This window comes from Vombatus ursinus, unplaced genomic scaffold (assembly GCF_900497805.2).
Source record: "Vombatus ursinus unplaced genomic scaffold, bare-nosed wombat genome assembly UNPS02000577.1, whole genome shotgun sequence".
Taxonomy (NCBI): domain Eukaryota; kingdom Metazoa; phylum Chordata; class Mammalia; order Diprotodontia; family Vombatidae; genus Vombatus; species Vombatus ursinus.
Window position 1 is genome coordinate 24,473,438 of NW_020940355.1, and position 23,133 is coordinate 24,496,570.

Sequence of the window (23,133 nt, forward strand, 5' to 3'; positions counted from 1 at the left end):
AGGAGGAACTTGTCAATGAGAGGGGGGCAGGCCTCACAGAGGGATATTTCAGGTTGAGAAGGCTGTGGGTATAGTTGGATTCTCCAGGAAGAGGAGGCCCCAGGCACTGAGGACAGTTTCAGGGAGAGATAATGGCAGAGGTATAGCTTGGAAGTCTCTGGTCACCCGTTTAGGACTCCACTAGGGCACGTTGTGAGTGAAACATTCTCCTTCCCACCCTGGCCTTGCCATTTACTCACTCCTTAAGTCTCTCTCACACAAATCAGCCTGAGGCAGAGGTGGCCAGATGAGGGTGATTTGTCTAGGAGGAGAGAGGATTCTGTACTCAAGATCAACCCTTTGCCATAGTGATAGCAGAGTGGGATGGTTTTACATTTTTCCTTCCAAACAATGAATAGTTCCAATAATTAAGATGTTATAGCTAATAAGTAATTGCTACAGAAAACCCATCTAGCATTCAGTCATTCTGCTGTAATTCTTATGTGTTTGGAAATATAAGAGGTTAGTAGCATTTCCTCTTAGTGAATGGTCAAGACTCACTAGTGTAAAGTAAAAGCTTTGAAGTTTTGAAGATTTTGTTACAGAGAACCACTACCCAGACTCTTAGCCTCGGTCCAGATTCACTTTAGCATTTTGGAATAAGCGGGTTCCATTGGGCTGCTCAGAATTTATTTGTAGGACTACATTTGAAACACCAACCCACTGTCTCAGAACTAGTGAATTCCAGGAGGCACCAGTTATTCAGTCAGTGAGTAAGGATTATCATTTATTATGTGCCAAGTATTGTCAGGTGCTGGGGATACAAAGACAAAGGATAAAACAATCTCTTCTTTCAAAGATCTTACATTCTGATTTTATATAAATATATACATATATATATACACACACACACACATATATATAATTTGTGTCTAATGGTAGCTATATCTAAGGGGGGAGAAATTTACATAACTTTATTATATATTTAAAAGGAGTAGCAAGTTGTACATAAAAGATTTTCAGTTTCATGTACAATCATCTTTTTTATTATACAGTGTTATGGAAATGCTTTATTCCATAAATTAAAAATAAAATAAATAAATAAATTTTTTAAAGACTTACATTCTAATGAGGAAACAAGTACATACAGAAACATATAAAGAATAAACACAAATAAATACAAAGTAGTTTAATTCAGGGTAGTCTGGGGAGGGCACTAGCACCTGGGGGGAGGAAATCATGAAAAACTCCATTGTAGAAGGTGATGTTTGAACTGCATCTTGAAGGAAGAGAGAGATGCTATGAGGCAGAGGTGAGGAAGGAGGGCATTTTGGACATAGAAGACTACCTATGAAAGTCAGGGAGACAAATGCAAGAAGCGAAGACCAATTTGGCTGGATTTTAGAGCACAGTGAAGCTGGAAAGAAAGGTTGATGCCAAGTTGTAAAAAGGTCTTTAATAGCTAAACGAAGGCATTTATATTTTTTACTAGAGGCAATATGGAGCCATTGTAGTTGACTGAGTTAAGAAGTGGGCATGAGTCAGTCTGAGTTTAGGAAAATCACTTTGGCAGCCACATTTCTAATAGGAAGTGAGAATGGGAGTGGGAAGAGACTTATGGCAATTAGACCAATTAGAATGCTGTTGTAATCATCGAGGCAAGGAATGATGGCCCTGAATTAAAATGGTAAGGGTAGGGGCGCAGCTTGGTGGCACAGTGGATAGAGCACCAGCCCCAAAGTCAGGAGGACCTGAGTTCAAATCCGGCCTCAAACCAAACACTTGACACTTAGTAGCTGTGTGACCCGAGCAAGTCACTTAACCCCAATTGCCTTAAAAAAAATGGTAAATAGGTAAATAGAAAGAAGGGGCTGGATAAGAGAGTGGTGGAGGAGAAATGACAATAGACAGGGGTACATGGAGTAAGGGAGAAGGAGGAGTTGAGGATAATGCAAGTTTATGTACCAGGGAGTTTGGAAGGATGGTGGTACCTTAAACAGAAATAAAGAAGTCTGGAAAACAGGAGAGTTTGAGGAGAAAGATAATGAGTTCACTTTTTTCATATCTTGAGTTTGAGATGTCTCCAAGACAGTTTAGAATGTCCAATTGGAAAACCCAATGGGACTGAAGCTCAGGGGAGAGTCTAGGGCTAGATAATTATATCTGTGTATTATTTGCATAGACGTGATAGGATTAAATCCAAAGGAGTTGATGAGGTTAGCAAGAAAGAGATAAGGGAGAATAACAGAAAGTAGAGAAGAGAAAGGCTAGAACAGAACTTGGGGTAATACCCACAATTAAGGGGCATAATGAAGATGGTGAGCCAAGAGAGGAGACTGAAAAAGAGTGGTCAGACAGGTAAGAGGAGAGCCAAGAGGGAGAAGTATCACAAAGACCCAGAGAGGAGAAGATATCTAGGAGGAAAAGATGGCCAAAAATGTCAAATGAAGCAGATAGTTGAAAAAGGATGAGGACCAAGAAAAGATCATCAGATCTGTCCATTATGAAATCGTTGGTAACTTTGGAGAGAATAGTTTCAGTTGAGGGAAGAGGTTTGAACCCATATTACAAAGGGTTGAGAAGTGAGTAAGAAGAGAGTGGTAGACATTATAGAGAGATACAGGATAGTAGCTTATAGCTTGAGGGGATAGTAGGGTGTTTTTTGTTTGTTTTAAGAACAGGGGAGATTTGAACCTGTCTAAAGCCAATAGGGAAGGAACTGGTACATAGGGACAGGTTAAAGATTCAAGAGAGAGGGAATGGTTGAGATTGCATTGGATAAGAGGGAAGGAATAGGATCAAATGGAATCAAATCAATGTATAGGGACTTGGCTGTAGCAAGGGGAAGGGTCATATCATTGTCAGAGACTGGGGAAAGGGAGGAGATGCTGGGGGATGCTTCTGAGATGAGACTGGGGAGAAGGAACATCAAATAGCATCATTTTCTTAGTAAAGTAAGAGATCCTCAGCTGAGAGAGGACGGAAGTACAGGACAGTAGGAAGGGAAGGGAGCTTGAGGAATACGTTTGAACCTATGTTTTGAATAGGTTCTGTGGGAAGTGAACTTATGAAGAAATAAAAGGATTGCCTTACTGAAGTGAGAGTCCAATTGAAGTTAGATAACATGAATTCATAATGTCCCCAGCCAGCACAGTTGTAGGAGATCATAATTGGCCATTAAAAGATTGTTGTTAACTTTGGAGAGAACAGTTTCAGTTGAATGATGAGGTTGGAAGCCAGATTGCAAAGGGTTAAGGAATGAGTCAGAAGAAAGGGAGCAGAATCAGCAAGAATCTCTCCATTCATCATCAGCCCCTGAGTTGAAGCAGAGGAAACAGATGGTGGGTATAATCCAAGGCTGACATTTGACAAGGGATAAGCAGTGATAGGATAGGGAGGGTGAAAGATTTCAAAGCAGAGGACAACATAGAGTTGAAATGGCTAACTACAGGGTCAAGATTAGAAGGAGAAGAAAATTAAGTAAAAGCAGAGCTAGTAGACTAAAAAAGTACTGTGGAATGGAGGGACTGGAGGGCTGGATGAGGGCATATAATAGGTTTAGGAGAGGTGAGTCACAGGGAAAGGTGGAATAGAGGTTACAGTCAGAAGAATGTTAGAGTTTCTAATTAAAGAAGTCAGTAATAGGCTCAGTGTACGACTATCCCTATATGTGGTTGAGGTGAAGGAACAGGTCATGGGATTTAAGGAGGCTGAAGAATTGGAAAGTTAGGGAAACCTAAGTGTGAGTGTTGAAGTCCCTTAGCAAAAGTACAGTAGTTGGAGAAAAGAGGAAGATGGCTCTGAACTTGAGAAAGGAGGAAGAATGACTTTGGGGCTACCAGTATACAACTACCACTATGATTTGGAATGGGGAAAATTTTGACTGAGTGGAGGAGAGGAGAGGTTGGTGAGTGATGTGGTAAAGGGAAAATCTGGAAGTGGCAGTGGGGATTTCTCTGGCTCCTATTCTAGGACCATTATGTCAGAGGATGTGAGAGAAGATCGAGCCAGTGCTGGAGAGCGTGACTGGAGATGCGATGTCATGAAAAGGAAGTTGGGTCTCAATGAGGGCTAATAGATGGAAGTAGTAAGAGAGAACAAGGTCTGGAACCTTGTTCTAAACCTGTTCACTATATAACAGGAATTCCAGAGGGCACAGTTGAAAGGGTAAGTGGGACATGAGTACAGCACAGTTGAGGAGAGGGACAAAAGAATGGGAAGTGGAGATTGTGGATAGCCTCGTGTGTGTCTGATGTTTGGTCAATACGGAGAAACAGAGAGAAGCAAGAGGCAGAAGGTTGTTACCTATAGTGGGTGGCAAATAAATAGTAAAGCTCACAGTTTCCAAGAGTGTTTCAAGGGGCCTGACCTAGGGCTGGGTAGTGGGACTATATCTGACTGAAACTATACTGTTCCTTTGATTTAGATAGGAAAGCTCTAGGAGGCCCTCCTAGACCCTTAATCTTCTCAGTGTCTTTTGCTACAATAAAGTCCAACCTCCTCCACTCCCCAGCTCCTGTTTCATCAGCTGCTATTATAATCCATCAGGATAATTTTTTTCTGTCTTTTTCCCCTCCTGTGGTGGGGTGGGGAACAAAAAAAGAGGCTATATGTGGTATCATAGAGTGAACACTAAATCAGAAACTATGAAATCTGAGTTCTAGTCTTGGCTCTGTCACTGTGGGCTTCTCTGGGCCTCAGTTTCTTCATCCATAGAATAATGGGGTTAGACTAACTGACCTCTAGCCCTGTGATTCTCTGATCTGATGGGAAGTGTAAAAAGGCATGAAGCTGTCGGTGAGAATAACTCAGTGGCCCTTTTCAGGTTCAGAGTTGAATTCTTGCATATCTCTTTTGAAGCCTTTGTACCTGGATTGCTAATTCCCACCTATGGCCAAGATCACTTTATTCCTTTCTCCCACCTCTTCTAGACCTAGCTCAAAACTCCCCTCCTCCAGGAAATAATTCCATACAACCCCAATAACTCCACCCATTCATCTCTCCTTCCCTTTAGCACTTTTATACCTATATTTTATGACATATTGTCACAAAGTTGATCTCTAGTTATATGTGTCTATGTGTCACATACACAACTGAGTTATAAACTCATTATTATTTTATATGCACATTCACGGTAAACTCTAGAATTTATCCTCTTTCCAATTCAATAGGGGGCACAGGAGATTTAGTGTTTTCTACTTTGCTTATTTTCCCGAGTGTTTTTATGCTGTTGAGCACAGCTGTGGAATAACCTAAAGAAATACTGAGAAAAGGAATCAGAAGGTCTAGGTCCCAGTCCTTATACTTACTAGCTATTTAACTTTAGTCTAGTTACATAACTTCTCTGACCCTCAGTCTCATCATCTCTAAGATAAGGATAATAATCATTTGCCCAACCATTATAATAATCATTGCTTAGACTTATATGTTGTTGTTTAGTCATTTTTCAGTCATTTCTGACCCTTCAGGACCCCATTTGGGGTTTTCTTGTCAAAGATACTGGAGTGGTTTGCCATTTCCTTCTCCAGCTCATTTTTACAGATGAGGAAACTGAGACAGAAAGGGTTCAGTGATTTGCCCACAGTCACACAGCCAATAAGTGTGGGAGGCCAGATTTGAATTCAGGTCTTTCTAACTCCAGGCCTAGGACTCTATCCACTCTACCACCTAGCTGCCCATACATTTATATATCCTTTGACAATTTCAAAATGCTTTGCAAACATTTTATCATTTGAACCTTGAAAAAACCCATAAGACAAGAATTATTAGCCCCACTTGAAAGATGAGGAAGTATGAATTTCTCAGGGTCATGCAGTGATTGAGTGAATAAATCGGGTCTTCTGACTTAAGTTGTTAGATTGAAAGTACTTTCATAGTCCTCTGTGCAAATGTAAAGTAGTATTATTTGGAAGATGCTCACCTGATATTTTGATTGATTCAGCTGGGGGAGTGAATGATTTGCTCAGACAAGCCAGGAACATCTCAGGTCCTGAGAATCACAGGGTCCTGACTCTCAGACTTTTTACTCTAAGTGATCCAATTTGGGGTTTTCTTGGCAAAAATATGGGAGTGGTTTCTCATTTCCTTTTCCAGCTCATTTTTACATCAGGCACTGAGGCAAACACAGTTAAATGACTTGCCCAGGGTCACACAGCTAGTAAGTGTCTGAGGCTGGATTTGAACTCATGAAGGTGAGTCTTCCTGACTCCAGACCCAGCACTCTGTCTACTGTGCCACCTACCTGCCCAGTAGTAATAATAGCTAACACTTATATAGCACTTTAATGTTTGCAAGTGACTTTACATATGTCATCCTGATCTGGGAGGTAGGTGCTGCTATTATCCCCATTTTACAGATGAGGAAACTGAGGCTGATGGGTTAAATGACTTGCCCAGGGTCACACCAGTTGCTGTCTGCTGTTAGATTTAAACTCAGGTCTTCTTGACTCCCTGTCTTGTGTTCTATCCACTCGCCCCCTAGATGCCTAGAGATTTTTTTCCAAGATTTTTCCAGCAAAAATGTTGTTAACTTTATTTCATTAGGATAATATAGTTATTTACCAGATATTGCCTGTATTCTCTTGACAAGCTTCTTGTATTCTCTAGGGGTCCATGCAGTTGGGAATTCCTGAGTTAAGAACTCAGTGATGGAGAAACTTGGCATGTGAGGAACAAGCTTTGTCAATCGTCAATAGGCTGTTGGGTGTTTATTTATGCATATAACACAGAGCTAGGTATGGCATGGTACACAAAAGAAATTAAAAGTCACAACCCCTATCTGCCAGGAATTTACAGTCTCCTTGAGAAGGCAAGACATACACATAAAATGTTAATTAACAGTACAAGGCAATGTATGACTAAGTGCCAGAGATCATCAATGTAATTCAGGGTTGGAGTCCCACTTAAGTTGTTTTGGTCCTTCTGTTTATTTCCTTATCTGTAAAATGGGTATAAGAGGCAGCTAGGTGGCTCAGTGGATAGAATAGTGGGCCTGGAATTAGGAAGACTCATCTTCCTGAGTTCAAATCTGACCTCAGAAACTTACTAGCTGTATGACCTTGGGCAAGTCATCTTACCTGTTTGCCTAAGAGGCATCTAGTTGGTTCAGTGGATAAAGCACTGACTTCAAGAAGATCTGAGTTTAAATTTGTCCTCAGACACTTACTGTGTGACCCTAGGCAAATCACTTAACCTCTGTTAGTCTTAATCTACTGGAAAATGAAATGACAAACCATTCCATTATCTTTGCTAAGAAAACCCTACGGACAGCTTAGTCCACAGGGTCACAAAGAGTCAGACATGACTGATCGGCAAAATGCGTCTGACTGCAAAGGTCATCCCTCACTATCAGTCAGTTCACAAAAAATGAAGATGAGTTCCTGAGAAAATGGTGTTGAGAGTAACTAAAGGTGGTAGCTGTGGGATTTATGTTTTTCCTAGAGGAACAATTTCCAGGATTCTTTGTTTAAACACCCTAAAGACATTCCCTAGTCCAATAACCTTAACATAATGTATTTAGAAGGAAAATCCCAACTCCACTGCCTGGGCATGGAGTTGGGGTGACCCTGGGATTCTCCAAAGCTCCACTGGAGCACGACATCAGAGTAGGAATCTGGTGAACATAGGAGCAGCTCAGAAGGTTGGCCACCGGGAGATGAGGTGTCTGGAGCACAGTGACACGTGAAGACAGTCATCTGCTAAGGCACAGAGGAGCTCACTCAATGCAGGCGCTCCCCAACATGATGTCAAGCATCTGTTGAAGTTGAAGTGTTCAGAAAAAGTCCTATGATGTTGGCAAATAGCAAAATGGCATCCGACAGACAATCGGCATAACAGGACATTTTTTGTTTTAAAGGTAATAAATAAACGTCTAGGGGAAACCCCTCTTAGTAGCTTCTGCACCTTCTGAGGCTGTGTATAAGGCTGGATCATTTTTCCCAGAGGCGGAACTGGTGCCACTCAAATGTGGGCTAAGCCTGCCCTCTAGCGTCAATGTGGAGAAATGCAGAAAGTTTCTATTGAAGTACAGACCATGCATGCCCTATCCCCAGCTTACAAAAGGGTTATTGTTACAAAAGTTCAGTTTTAAGTTGATCATTTGCAACCGTGAATGCATGTGTCCATAGAAATGTTGTTGTTATCCATGATGACTGGAAGCCAGTCCCAAAAAAAAGTCTATTTAACTTACTTAACTGAGATGGCAGAGGTAGAACCGAGCCCACCCCCAATATGCCTCATGAGGTTGCTTTGAGGAAATGCATTCAACACTCAGACACCAGAAACGCCTTTGTCCATACCTACCCCAGGGAGCACGGACTCCCCTAGCTACAGCTCCTGGGCTTGGGAAAAGAGCGAATGGAGTGTGGGGAAAGGGAGGAGACTCCCTGATTGTGTTAGCACATTTTGAGGTCTCATCAGACTCTTCCAAAGATTCCAGGGATCCACTCAACTATCTTCTATTTCTGCTACCACTACTTCTGGCTTAAGACCAGCATTTCCTTCTGTGGTCCCTTGTGGAACAAAGCTCCCTCTCAATACTTAATAAGTGTTTGTTGTATTATATTATAACCCCTTAGGTTCTTTTCTATGCTTTTTGTGTGTGTGTGTTTACTAGTGGAAACAAAGAAAGGCAGCATGACATTTGGGAGAAAAAAACAACCACAGAGTCTGGAAGACCTAAGTGGGTTTGTGTCTTAAACTAAGAGACCAGTTAAAATTGTTGTTCAGTGTGTTTGACTCATCATGACCCCATTTGGAGTTTTCTTGGCAAAGATACTGGAGTGGTTTGCCATTTCCTTCTGCACCTCATTCTACAGATGAGGAAACTGAGGCAAACAAAATTAAGTGACTTGCCCAGGGCCACACAGCTAGTAAATGTCTGAGGCCAGATTTGAACTCACGAAAGTGAGTCTTCCCGATTCCAGACCCTGCGCTCTATTCACTGTGCCACCCATCTGCCCAGTTAAGAGTAGCTTCAAGCGGAAAAAGTCCCTTCTCTAGAATCGTGTTTCTCTTTTTCCTCTTGCCAAGTGGGTGCTCCATTTAGATAAGTTTTCTGCTGGGAATAATCCTGCTCCAAGCACAAAGTTAAACAGATTTCATTTCCTTCAACACAGGTTGGTGATCAGACTGCAATATGTGCATATGTCTCGGGACTGTCTGTGTCCTATATATTTCTGCAGATTAAAGCACATTTGGGCATCATGTGCCTTAAGAAATGTGGAGTCAGTCACTCTGCTTGCCTCTGCTTGTCCACAGAGAGGCCAAAGTTTATTTCTCTTCCTCTCCAAGAAGAGGCCTAAATTGAGGTTTTATAAGAGGCAGCTAGCTGGCATGGTAGACAGAGCTCTTGGCCTAGACTCAGGAAGACCTAAGTTCAAATCCAGCCTCAGAATGTCGAGTTTGAGATATTAACAAAAGGGTAAACTGAGGCAGATCTCCAAGCAAGATAATATTTATTAACAGGGGCATGCTGCCTGCCAATAAATGGGTCAGTGGATTACCTTCTTTAATGCCAAAAACCCCAAGCAAAAGGACAGTTCCCCTTTTATAGGTTTTGGGAAGGAGAGAACAATGAACAGGGTAGATGACATCGTGAGATTGAGGGCAACGTGATTGGTTATAGAGCTGAGGTGCAGGAAACAACATAATTGATTGGAAGTTAGTCATGGGAGCTAGCAATGATCCCCCTTCTTCTCTCATGAGACTCATTGTCTGAATGCAGGTATGAGATAGCAGCCCAGACTTTTGGACATCCTTGAAAGATAGCTGGGTGGAGTAAAGATATCACGCCCAATTCCCTTTCTTTCATACACATTCCCCAAGGGTAACAAAATTCCTTGAGGTGAGAAGAGCTGGATTTTTAAAATTTAATCCATTATAGGCCAGCTGAACTCCCAACTAAGTTCAGAGAAAAAGAACTGACTTAAGTTACAGGACCAGAGCAGTTATTTATAAATAGGATCAATAAGAAAATGATACAGGATCAGTCTTAATCTTCTCAAGACACTTAGTCAACAGTGTGACTCTGGTCAAGATCCTAACTTCTGTCTGTATCAATTTCCTCTGCAAAATGGGGATAATAATAGCACTTACCTTCCTGGGTTGTTACAAGGACAAAATGAGATAACGTGTATTAAGGTGTTAAGCTCTAGATAAATGCTAGTTTTATTTATTTACTATTATTATTATTATCATCAGGGGCCTCACAGATGATGAATCTGTTTTTTCAGGCATGTGGTACGTCACAGAGGCATCATATCCTGAGCTTATGGAAGTAGCCATATCTATCAGAAGTGTCTGTTTTAGGTGGGAGTGTTGTTTATCCATTGAATTAGTCAGAATTTAATTTTGAGCTTCCAGATTTAATCTGCCCATTCATTTAATTAACCAAATGACCTTACCTGCCACAAGGTAGGTAACATAGGATCATAGAGCCAGAAGAGAACCTTAGAACTCATCACGTTCAATCCTCTTGTTTTTCAGATAAGGAAAGTGAAGCCTGATAGAGATTAAATTACTTACCCAGGAGAACAGCACACATAGAAATAGCTTGTGGAATTTAGTCAGAAGGCTTGGGCTGGAGGGGTACCTAGTTTTATAATAGTGATATAGGACTTTAAGTTTTTATTGTAGCAAAATGTCCCTCTAAGAAAATAATTCCCCCCCAAAAAATTTTTGGTTTTTCCTTTTTAACTTTTGCACAAAGCCTTGCTTTGTAAAAATTATCCCTGGGACACAGACTCCTATACACCAGCCCCTGTATCCTATATGGATTTTCTGCACTGCAGCCTACCACATTCCATGGGCTTCTGTCTACACTGTATATGGGGGGGGGGGGGGGGGGGGCGATGGGGAAGGGTATAGAGAGACGAGTTAAGTGAAAATTGGAGCAGCTTTTCCTATGTAAGTGCTCCCTATCTGCACATACTGCAACAACAGGGATTTCATGATAATTACTACAAATAAATGGTTTTCCTACTAACTCTCAATAATTTCCACCTTATACTTACAACTCACATTAACGCTTTTTCCATTTTAATAATGGTTACACACACCCCTTTGCATTGAATATTATCCAACTGTGCCTTACAGACAAAGAGTATCACTTTGCCGGCCCACTTGAAGAAGTACATCTTGAACTTCTAAAAATAATCTTTTAACAACATGGGAGGCTCCCTTCCATCTTGCTGTTATTACTGCCTGCTTCTCAGGTCCCATCCACCTCTCTACCCATCCAGGCTAGTAATGACAACTACCCCGTCTCCTCATCCCCAAATCTATTCCTGGCCTTGCACTCTTCTCCCTTGCGCCTGCCCTGGACTTACAAAGCTGTTGCAAAGACATATGTAAAATTTGGACTCGTGTTTGTTTGTTTGTTTGTTTTTTCTGTGATATTGATTTCTATGGCATATGAATGTCCATGCAAGGAGTCATGGGAACTCCCCTTTCCCTCCCCATGGACCTATGCTTTCTCTCCCCCTTTCTTCTTTCCCTGATGTGACCTTGTCTTCGTCTTGAATCCTCATATTCAGTCCCTGGGACACGATGGAGTGACTAGAGTGTTGGATTTAGTGTCAGGAGACCTGAGTTCAAATTCTGCCTCTGATACTCAGTAGTGCTGTGCCTGTGGGAAAGTCACCCTTAGTGAGCCTCAATTCACTTATTTTCCTCCTGGGCTTAGTGCTTCTGTTTCTTAAAAATCCATTTCAAATGCCATCTCTTCCATGCAAGCCTTCCCTGATCTCCTCTTCTTGGGAATAATATCCCCCATCCCCACAGAAAGCACTTTGCATATACCTCTGACTAATCACGTTATTTTGTATTATGATTGTGTCATTATCATATCCCCTTACTAGACTGTAAAAAGTTTCCTTGAGGGCAGAGATCATGTCTTATCTAAGCTGTATAAGATCCCTCCCAGTATCAACATAGTCCTATGCATACAGTAGGTGCCTAATAAAGACTAGCTTATAAGAGGGCATATCTGTATAGCAGTTTCCTCATTACTACCCTGTGTATTATTATACCCCTTTTACAGATTAAGAAACTGGGTTTTGCCTTGCTTAATGTCACTTGAGTGTCACTCACAGATGGGATTAGAGCCTAAGTTTTCTGAATCCAAGTCTAATGCTCTTTTCATTATACCACATCGGGGATATTAGCACAGGAATTTTTTTAAAAATAAGTGCAGATCTGTTCTGTAATGTGCCAGAGAATGGTTATTGAATGCATCAGTGAGAGTAGCCCTAGTTGGAAGCCCAATACTTGGGCTCCAATACCCAAGCCACCAACAGTGGATTAAGAGTTGGGAAAGCTCCCAATCTCAGTGGATGGTTTGGTGAGAAGTTGGAATGTTCTGTGGCAAACTATGGATAGACCAGTTATATACAGGATATTTGGAACATAATCAGCAGAGGAAAGACAGGAGAATTGAGAGGGACCTGGAAAGACTTCCTGTAGAAGGTGGGATTTTGTCTAGGACTTGAAGGAAGCCAGGAGGCAGAGATAAGGAGAGCTAGCATTCTAGGCTTGGGGGAACAGATAGTGAAAGTGCCCAAAGATGCAGATGGGAATGTGTTGTTTGAGGAACAGCAAGGAGCCCAATGTCTCTAGACTGAAGAGAATACTGAGGGTAGGGGGGAGTTAAGTTGTACAAAGACTAGAAAAGTAGGAGAAGACTAGATCGTGAAGGGCTTTGAATGCCCAACAGAGGGTTCTGTGCTTGATCCTGGAGGTGATAGAGATCCACTTGTGTTAGGGGGAAAGGGGGTTGACATGGGAGACCTACACTTCCAGAAAAGCCATAGGTCAGCCACACAAGCTCTTTCTATGACCCAAAGATCATTTCCTTCTGAAACTTCTTCTCTTGTCTCCCGTCCCTTGAGCAGGTGTGGAGGCTTGGGCCTGGTGCTGGCCAGCGCTGGCTTCGGAATGCTGACTGCACCGATCATAGAGCTGCACAACCAGAAGGGCTACTTCCTCCACCACATCATCTTTGCCTGCTGTACCCTCATCTGCATCATCTGCATCCTCCTCCTGCCAGAGAGCAAGAACCAGAACCTGCCAGAGAACATCCTCAATGGGGAACATTACACGCGGCAGCCCCTCCTGCCCCACAAGAAGGGAGAGCAGCCCCTCCTGCTCACAAACTCAGAACTCAAGGATTACTCCGGCCTCCACGACGTGGCCGCCATGGGGGACGGGCTGCCGGAAAATGCCACAGCAAATGGGATGAAGTCCATGTAACTGGGCTGGTTTGGTCACTTCAGGAGGGGAGCCCTTTTCGGGTCAGGTTCTCTTTTTGTCTGGCACAGGTTTTACAGACCTGTAACGATGGCAGGTATGGCCAGCTTGGAAAGGAAAGGTCAGATCTGCTGCTAAAGCCACTTAAATCCCAGGAGACTTTCACCCGGGGTGAGGAAATTTCGGCCAACTGGAAAGCATCAGGATGATGTATTTGAGGGAAGAAACTGGCTGGAAAGATACCTTCAAAGATCTTCTTTTTCTGCCATTAAATGTTTGTATTTATTTTGGTCATTTTTACAAGAAGCACTTTATTCCCTTTTCCTCTCATTAATCACAAATTAAAATGAACCTTCTCTTATGGAGAGGTACAGCCATTCCAAGAAAGAGACCTTAAGAAGCAAAGCAAAAAAAAAAAAATCCAAACCTGAAAGAGGCATCTTTTCTATAGAAGATGAACACACTATGACCCAGGAGAGCAAAAAGTGATTTCTTCCTGTCCCTAAACCCTCAAACTGCCTGTGGGTATAAGCAAATGATGCTGTTGTGAATCCATTAGGTTTTGATGGTGTGTCTGTATGTGGTTTAAAACAAGTCAGATGTCATTCTCTACATGTAAGGTAAGACCTTCCCATTTCACAATTAGATTAAGCAGTTCACAAATCCCAATAAAGCAGGTATGTGGGTCTTCTTTTGTATTGAATAACGATGTTTGAAGCTCCTTTGGGAAAAATCCTAAGCATTTCATTCCAAATGAAGAAAACCCAAAATGGCTGTGGATCCAGTTTTCTGATGCCAGGGCTGCCTAATGAAGTGGATAAATCAATAATAGGTGTACCGAGGCAGGACACAGCGTAAGAACTTGAGACTCATCCCCCTACCCAGATGCCTTTCAGCTAAAATCTCCCTAGTCCATTAGCAGCACCCGCTGCAGACTCTACTTGAAAGAAGAATGGCTACTTTCTATTCAGCAAATGATACCGAAAAGTGACCACAATGATGGTAAATGAATAGAGGGAGGCGGTACAAAAACCTTACCAGGTATACATGTTGAGAGCACAGACCCTTGAGGAAAACACTTGCTTATATTTTACTATCGACTCTTTCTGACATGTGGGTTATTCTCCAGGTCCTCTGTTTCTCTCAGTCTTTTCGTCCACTTCACTGCTTATCAGGGCACAAGCAGGGCAGGAAAGAGAGATTAACCTCAAATCAGTCTGTTTTCTATCCAAACCCTTCCAAAAAAAAAAAAGGAAAGAGAATGAGAGAGAGGACAGAAAAAGGAAATCCTACAAAACGATAAAAACAAAATACTTTTTTAAAAAATTAACGCTGGATTTTAATTCTGTGCTCCCCTCCAAAAAAAAGTCTCATGGGTAATTTTAACTATTGTGTGCATTTGGAGGTCATTTTGGACCTTCCCAGAATTCATCCACAGATTCATTGGCCTTCTGTCATTTGAAGCCATCCCCAGAGTAGGGATGGACATGGCAGTCTTGTGAGAAGGCTTCCTCAATAATGTTAACATTAGTCACTAAAATCTTATATCCTATTTTAGCCCACTAAAAAAGGAACTTTTAGGGGACTCAGATGTTACGCCCCTTTGTAGTAACAGCAAGCAATTAACCAAGCAATTAATTAATTAAATGGAGTCAGTAGACCCCATTTCCACACAGTTCCACAGATGCCTAACTACTGACAACCTTTGGCTTTTACTTGGTCAAGCTCAGAGAAGGATCAAGCTCAAGGCTTTTTTCCTGAGCAAGAAGTTTTTTCTGTCCTAGTCGACACCGTGTGTTATATATGTCTTTGTCCTGGGGCAAAGTTAGATCTTCCAATGGTCTAAGTGCCAGGATGGGTCCTGTGTATCAGGCAGCCATGTACCTGCCACCTGCTATGTAGCGTGGTGTTGAAGAGCCCAGAAAAGGTGTTAATGTGTCCTCTGTTTCCCCATCCTAGCTCCTTACCTCATCTATGTGCCTGCTGTCTCCATCGACCTTGGTCCTCCTAACAGTGGCACAACGTTGTCGCAGTAGGTAGCAGTTGAGTGACCTGTTCCTCAATGCCGGGGGGCGTCAGCACTGGGGTGGGGTGTTAATTGAAGAGATGAGATTATTGGAATGAAGAAGGCAAACCAAAGTAGGAGTGTTTTCTAAACCATGTCCAAAACATAAAAACCTGCTGCCGCCGTGGAGAACCAGGATACACATCTGGGTTCTAAAAAGACTCTTCCTAAGAAACACTGGAGCAGGTGAAGACGGACTTTAAAAGCAACCCAGTAATAAACAATCAATGGGGAAACAGGCTGCTGTTACACAGCTGGCTTCAGTTCAGCTACCATTGCATTGTATGACTGTTCTTACCCTCTGTAGTTGCTCGTATGACTTAAAGTTGGGTCTCCTTTGTTCCATGTTGCAAATTTTCAGTCTGCATTCACCTTGAAAAAGGCCTTTCTTTAGATGTGTGCAGTCTTCACGTGCCAAACTTGTGAAATACCTTTTGCCTTTTATAGAGTACTTGCAACAAAATCACATGGCAACAAAATCCATGTAAGTAGATGAAAAATACAGATGTGGCCTTGAAGCGAGAGCATCAGACACATGAGGGGAGGGGCGGTCAGCACGGGCTCTTTGGACCACAGACTGGACAACTGGGCACCTATTCATGTGTGCACAAATTCGCATATACACACACACACAAATATACACACACACACACACACACACACACAGCTGGTACTCCTTGCAATCCATTTACTGTAACAGCTTTTTAGTTAACGGTATCTATGAGCATTCTTGAAACTGCGGTCTGAATCCCGTGGATTTTTTCAAATAACACGTATTAAAGCTGTCCATGCTCCTGAGCTGTCTGTCATCTCTAGGAGTCACGCACAGTGCTTTACAGAACCCTTTTTGTTTCAGGGTCTCTACTCTCTTAACGTAGAAAAACAATAACAACAGACAACATCCAACAACAGGGCCAATGAACAGAAAGAAAAAAAAAACACTAGAACATATCAAACAACAGGATGGATTAATGACGTGAATTAAAAAGTGACCGGAGTTAAAAATAAAGTCCTGGTTCTTAGCTTTAGAGGCCGGGGGATGAGGGAGAAGGAAGGAGGAGAGGAGGGATTTTGATTTTGATTTTTTTTGCCCAGTCTGTTTGACTATAATGGCATTATCTTGCTTGGAACCTGGTGAGCAAGGTGTCCCTCTGTCTGATTCTGTTGGCACATCCCTCTCAAAACTCACCCAGGGTTAAAGGGCCAGGTTTAACTCCTCCTTTTGGTGGCATCGTCAGCTGGGAAAAGTTTTCGGTCCCAGCCAAACATTTTCACTGAATGTAGTCAAATCAGAAGAACCTCTCTATGGAGAGAGCCCAGAAAAGGAAGGTACCAAGTGAGGCAGCAGGGATGGAGAAAAGGGCCTCTGTGCCCTGAATCTTGTCTGCCCTGCTCTGTGTACAGATGGGTGCTCTGGCAGCTACTTAATGACTTGTCTGTCAAACTTGAAAACTACTCAATCCTGTTTCCTTCATGGTTGACACAAAGGAAACGCTTTTCTCAGGCGACTCGCGCTGCTTCCAGTCAGCCTCCTTTTCCCCTCTCCCCTCTAGAGAGCATTCAAAGATGTACTTGCCAGCTACCTACGTGTAAATCCATTTCATTCTGAAACCTCATTAGTTAGATCTTCAACCACCAGGGGGCTCTGTCTTATCTCCTTTGTCTCCCTTTTCCAAGGATTAACGCACAAAGCCTTTCATCCCCGTCCTCCCCATCCCCATCACCCACGAGCCATCCCACCCATCCCACCTCCAAGTTCTCCAGGATGCTTTGTGCTATCAAGCACCATAGTCTGTTTTTATCTTCCAAGAGGCTGGTTGGCCATTGACACACTGGCAATTGGAAAGGGGATGGAGTGGTTGGCTTAGTCAGTCACTGAGCAGGAAAAGCTAATGACACACAAAAGGAAGTATCCCACTTAAACCCTGATGCTTCCCAGAGCCAAGCTGAAGTCACAAAACTGGAAGCAGGAGTGCCATGAAATGGGCTTTGAATGTCACATCACCTGTAGCCTCTGGATGGTTCACACTGGATGGCATCCTGCACTTCAACTGCTATTGTTGCTTTTTTTTTTTAGACAAAACCTCATTTTAATGTAGTGTATAAAATGTTTTGGGAAAGGAATACAGTGTAATGTCTAGTGGATAAGCTTTCCTTCCTTTCTTCCTTCCCTCACTCCTCTCCCCTATTCCTTTCCCCTGCCCCAACTCCCTCCATTTCTGATGAGGCTCTAATTAAAGAATTGTTACTGTACGTTTTGATCATGATTAGGCTGGTGGTGCTTACCTACAGCACAAGCTTAAATCAAGTACTGAAACTGTCTTACTAGCTAAGTGTCTGCATGATGTTACATCTGTTGTATCTACTGAGAAATTTGTATGTGAATGTACAGAAATAAAAACACAAAAAAAAGTTGCCCCATTACCAGAGCTCCTATGGAATGTCTTTCTTGGCTCCTACTTGATATGAAATACGGGACATTGCCATGAAACTTAGCAAATGTATACTATTTTTATTAGCTTTGAGACAAGTGGGGAAAAAAGGTGCCGATTTGCATTGGTACTCCACTGAGTTCCTAGTCCAGGAAAGGTGACATTAGATGTATAAAAGCTATTCCAGAGCCACCTGGGGTTGGGGTCTCAAAGTTCCTACCATAGACATAGATAAATTCAACGTCTATCTGTCATGTAAGGACCAGGCCAAATCATTTTGAATAGAGAAAGAGACAACAGGTGAATTTTCTTCTGCCAGAGAAACTTATGAAGACCGTCTATTTGCAACTGTATAACCAAATGACTTACCTCTGAGCCCATTTCCTCAGCTATAGAAAAAAAAATTTAATGACTTAGGTTCATTCTACTTCTATATCCATCATCAAAGTGGGGTTTCCCATTGCAGCACTGAAGGGACTGCCCACACATTAATGAAATCATGGATCCTTAAACTAAGTAATCCCAAAATATCAATATGCCTTAGTCCTTATTCCAGCCCTGGGAAGCGGGGTCCTGGTGTGGACTCCCATTCTTCATGAGGAATTAGCCAGCACTGTTATCTACATCTGACAACAAATAATTCCAGTCCGATGCTGTACTCAGACCACTAATTGGTTTTATAGCTGCTTACAATTTAATAATGAAAGTTTAGAGTTGTTTTGTTGGGGAGGGAGTGGTTGTGATGTGGTCATTCTACTGCATGGCCCAATCTCATTCAACCTAAGACTAATACAGAATTAAGGTAAGGAATAAGAACTACCCTCCAGTACAGGGATGTAACAGAAATGCCTCAGAAGTGATTCAAAGCTCACTCTTAGGATGTAGATCAATTTTTTTAACCTAGAAAAATGTCCTTTTTTTTTTTTTCTTTAGGCAACTGGGGTTAAGTGACTTGCCCAGGGTCACACGGCTAATAAAGTGTCAAGTGTTGATCTGAGGCTGGATTTGAACTCATGTCCTCCTGACTCCACGGCTGGAGCTCTATCCACTGAGCCACCTAGCTGCCCCGAAAATGTCCTTTTTTAAAGAAAGTATTTATTAACTATCTTTCCTCAACAGTCCTGCCCTTTTTTTTAAAAAAACTTTTTGTTTAAACTTTTAAAGCTTTATGCAAAGGGCTACTTTTTTCTAGGACAATAGAAATACACTACTTTCCTTTCCAGGCTACAAACATCTCAGTTTAAAACTGAGGCATGTGGAGATTGGATACCTTTGCTCAGGGGTCTAGCAAAACTGAGTATTATGTTAGAACTGAAACTTCTCACAAAAATTCATAGGCCCAAACTATGTTTCCTTCCACCATCAACTGGGTCATTTCCTAACAGCTTAATGTAAAATTATTATCAATGTATGAAATGTCTTCCAGGGAACTAAACATAACACATGGAGAGAGGCATAGAAGGCAGTTGTGGAATCAGGAATTCCATGCCTGACACATACATAGTGACATACAGGCAGCTCACTTAATGTCTCTTCGCCCCAGGCAACTCTCAGAGCATAATTATAGATATGCCTCAAGTGAGAGAAACCAGGTTCCCACTGGTACTGATTCAATAAAATCAGAGCTAAACTTTAAAAAAAAATTATCCCCCAGAACGCAAAGAGTTGATCCTAACACACAGCAGATACAGGACCAGGAAATCAAACTAAATCCACATGACTTGTAATATCTGCTTAGGAGATGGCTGGCTGAAAAATCTGAGAGAAAGATGTGGCAGGCCTTTATATAAGAAGCTGAATTCGCTGCTAATCAGAAGGTAAAAAGTCAAAGGCTGAAGAAGAAAAGTTACAGGAAGAAGTGAAAGAAAAGAAGAAAGGAGTTAGAGGAAGGCATGGAAGAGATGAAAATGAGGAAGCAAACCATTCTGATCATGAATGTAAAAAAAATGGATGAAGGAAGTTGTGGTTCAGTCCTCCATGACTCTTCATGAGTCCATTTGGGGTTTTCTTGGCAGAGATACTGGAATAGTTTGCCATTTCTTTCTCCAGCTCATATTAGAGATTAGGAAACTGAAGCAAACAGGGTGAAGTGACTTGCCCAGGGTCACACAGCTAGTAAGTGTCTAAGGCTGGATTTGAACTCATGAAGATGATTCTTCCTGACTCCAGACTGGAGGATTCTACCCACTGAGCCACCCAGCTGTGCAAGGGAAGGGTTGTAAGGTTAATTTTAAAAAGCAAAACTCAAACACACCGACTCCATGTTAGACGTACTGTGAAATACACTCAATTTATTCTGTTTAATGTACATAAATTACAAATCATCAGATGCTACCGGGCTCTTTTTCGGGCTAAAACTTTTCTGGAAAAGCCTCCATTTCTTCCTTGATCCTGTTTTCTATGAGCAGCATGAAGTTGCTGTCTGTGTTTTGAAGATTGTAGCTGACAAACACCTGTTTTTTGGTCTTCCTGGCTAAAAGGAAAGAACACAGGGTCACACTCAGGAATGACAAGTCCTCACTTATTTGTGCTGGTAAAGGGTCAGATTTCAGCCTCAAGTTTTCCAGATGTCTTTTCAACCTGAAATGGGGGAAACCTTTGGCCCCAGAGGGGAGGGGAGGAAAGGAGAGAGGGAGAGGGGAGCACAAAGGAGGGAAGGGGAGCAGAAGGGAGGGGAGGGGAGGAGAAGGGGAGGAGGATGGAAGTAAAGAGGAGAGGAAAGGCGGGGAGCAGAAGAGCTGGTTTGAATATTATGGCCCCTCTACAGACAACATGCAGCACCCGTACCACCATCCAAGGGCTCTGGGCCCTTTCTAAGGATCTAAGCTGAACTGAGCTCAGTTCAGCCATGAACCACACCAAGCAGTGACCCCTAAGATCCAAGACCTGAAAGGCCTCAGATTGATCAAGTCATTTGGCCTATCAAATTTAAACATGGCATAGGAGTTCATTAAATCAGATACCCCCAGTGATCTAAACCATTGGCTAACCCCCAAACTCTAGGGATGTCATCATGTCGAGATATTAGGAGACACCCTGTCTTCCAGAGCTAAGGCCCAGCAAGCAGGCTGTGCCCTGAGCCTGGCATAACAACAATCCTTTGGGCTCACCCTCTGGAAAAATCCCACATAATTACTGTATTGCTTTGACCAGAACCAGGTATTCTCAGAAGAGCTCAGACAAGCACCGGATCAGCTGGGACAAGTTCCGGCCATGAAGCCCTGCTGTGAATCAAACTCGTCACATTGTTGCTGTTACCCCTCATTGTTAGGGCTACAGCTCACTTCATAGCTCTGGGTGTAAGTACTGAGGTCTACCCACACTAACTCGGGTCCCACCACTAGGGGTAGGGGCCCAGCACATGTGTCTAATTCCCCTCCTTGTCAGCAAGCCATCTCCCTCACTTTGAAATTAAACTTCAGTTTCTGACTTTCCTGTCTCTAGCCAGCTCTGTTCAGCTCTGGCCATCCACGGGTTAGAGGCCAGTTAGGTCAGCTTGACATTTCTTAATTAAATTAATTCTGGTTAAATTAACTTTAATTAAATTAATTTAAATTCAATTAAAAGTATTTCCTGTTTATTCTGTACATAGCTTGGTGAGACATATTTGTTTGCCTCTTGTCTCCCCCATTAGGCTGTGAGCTCCTTGAGGGCAGGAATTGTCTAAATCTTTGTGTCCCCCGCACTTAGCACAGTCCCTGGTACACAGGAGGTGCTTAATATTTACTGACTTGCTGACTCACTGAGCTTCTTGAGGAGAGGGACTGTTTTCTGTCTTTCTTTGATCTCCAGCCTTAGCATAGTGACTGGTACACAGTAAGCACTCAATAAATGCTTACTGACTAACCAAAAGAAGACGCCCTCAATGAGTACAATTTCTGTCCAGTACAACTTCTGTCCAGTACAATGACTGTGCTGGAGGTAAATTGTCCCTCATGTGGGAATAGAAATCTTAGGTGGGTCTGCCTCTGCTTTTCACCCAGGTAGCAGCCCCTCTCCCAGTCCCCAAAGTATAGGAGGTAATCACAAGCATGGTCCACTCTTGGTGGCAGCAGTAACCTGACCAAAAAAATCCAGGTGGACACTGAAAATAATTCTGAAGGCCTTACTCTTTGTTATCTGTAGCACCAGGACCCCTTTAGGAAGGACAGGACTATCACCTTAGTCTCTGCCAGCCAACTCACAAAGAGCACCATGGCCTTGTGGTTGCTGCCCTGGGGTCCTGGCAGCACAGTCATGCCCTGCTCTTGTGCCCAGAGCAGCAGCTAGACAAAAAATGAGACACCACGCTAGGCAGGATCTAAGCAGATCCATATTATCCCAAGTTCAGTACCCCAGCAAATGCCTAGGACATTAATAATGACAAACCACATGCTACCTTTCTCAAGCCACAACTTAACACAACACATAGGAATCTCATATATGTGGGGACCCAACCCATACATGCAGCAGCCTTCCTGGAACTGATGACAGGGAAATCTAGAGGACTTTGTAATTCTACTGCCTGCCAGGGCCTCCATGGGACCTTGCAACAAGAAAAAATACGGAGGAAGAGAAAAACATGATAGAAATAGCCTCTCCTTTAGATGGAGGCCTAGTTTTTGAAGGAATTCAATTCCAATCAATTTAACAGATATCTATTAACCATCTACTATGGTATCAAACATTGCTTTTACTTACTGCTTGAAAAAAAGAGAAAAAGAAAGAAAAATAAGAAAGACAATCTGTCCTCAGGGAGCTTATGTTCTAAAGGAAGAATATGGTATAGACCCAAATAAGTATGATATAAAGAAGAATGTAATAGAGGTGTTAGGGGCAAAAGAGATAACTTCAGACAAAGTACTATGGGAAAATCTGAGGAGAGATGGATCATTTTTGGTGGGAGGGGTTATCAGAAATGGCTTCTTGGAAAATATAGCTACACCTCCTAATTAATGCACAGCTCTGGCTATAGGCTTCTCCTGTTAATTTTTTCTTTTTTAAACCACCTTCAGTAACTCCCTATTGCCTCATGTACCATAACTACAAACTCTTCGGCTGACTTCGATTTAAGACCCTTTGCAAACTTTTTTCCACATTACTATCTTTCATGTACTCTGAACGAATAAGCTGTTAACTCTGAGGTTCCAACTCAGGCCCACTGGGTTGGTGAAACTGACTAAAAAGGAAAATGAGAAACAATGGAGGGAAATGGGCACCATGATATGTTATTGATGGTGCTGTAAATTGACCCAGTAAGCGATTTGAAACTATGCCCCCAAAAGTTACTAAACTGTGCATTCTTTTGGACCCTTCTGATACCATGACAAGGCCAAAGACGGGACGGGACGGGACGGGACGGGACGGGACGGGACGGAAAGGAAAGGAAAGGAAAGGAAAGGAAAGGAAAGGAAAGGAAAGGAAAGGAAAGGAA

The 23,133-nt window shown here is 42.4% G+C and overlaps 2 protein-coding genes across 2 annotated transcripts in view; one reads left to right on the forward strand and one right to left on the reverse strand.

The window, feature by feature from the left end:
* SLC22A23 (solute carrier family 22 member 23) overlaps positions 1-16,237 on the forward strand; it is a 269,943-nt gene extending 253,706 nt beyond the window's left edge. Inside the window, exon 10 of the mRNA XM_027840467.1 lies at positions 12,869-16,237. Within this exon, the coding sequence (XP_027696268.1) occupies positions 12,869-13,226 (358 nt within the window). The 3' untranslated portion in view covers positions 13,227-16,237. The remainder of the gene's footprint in view (positions 1-12,868) is intronic.
* A 3,741-nt stretch (positions 16,238-19,978) lies between these two features.
* PSMG4 (proteasome assembly chaperone 4) overlaps positions 19,979-23,133 on the reverse strand; it is a 19,032-nt gene continuing 15,877 nt past the window's right edge. Inside the window, exon 3 of the mRNA XM_027873706.1 lies at positions 19,979-20,193. Within this exon, the coding sequence (XP_027729507.1) occupies positions 20,072-20,193 (122 nt within the window). The 3' untranslated portion in view covers positions 19,979-20,071. The remainder of the gene's footprint in view (positions 20,194-23,133) is intronic.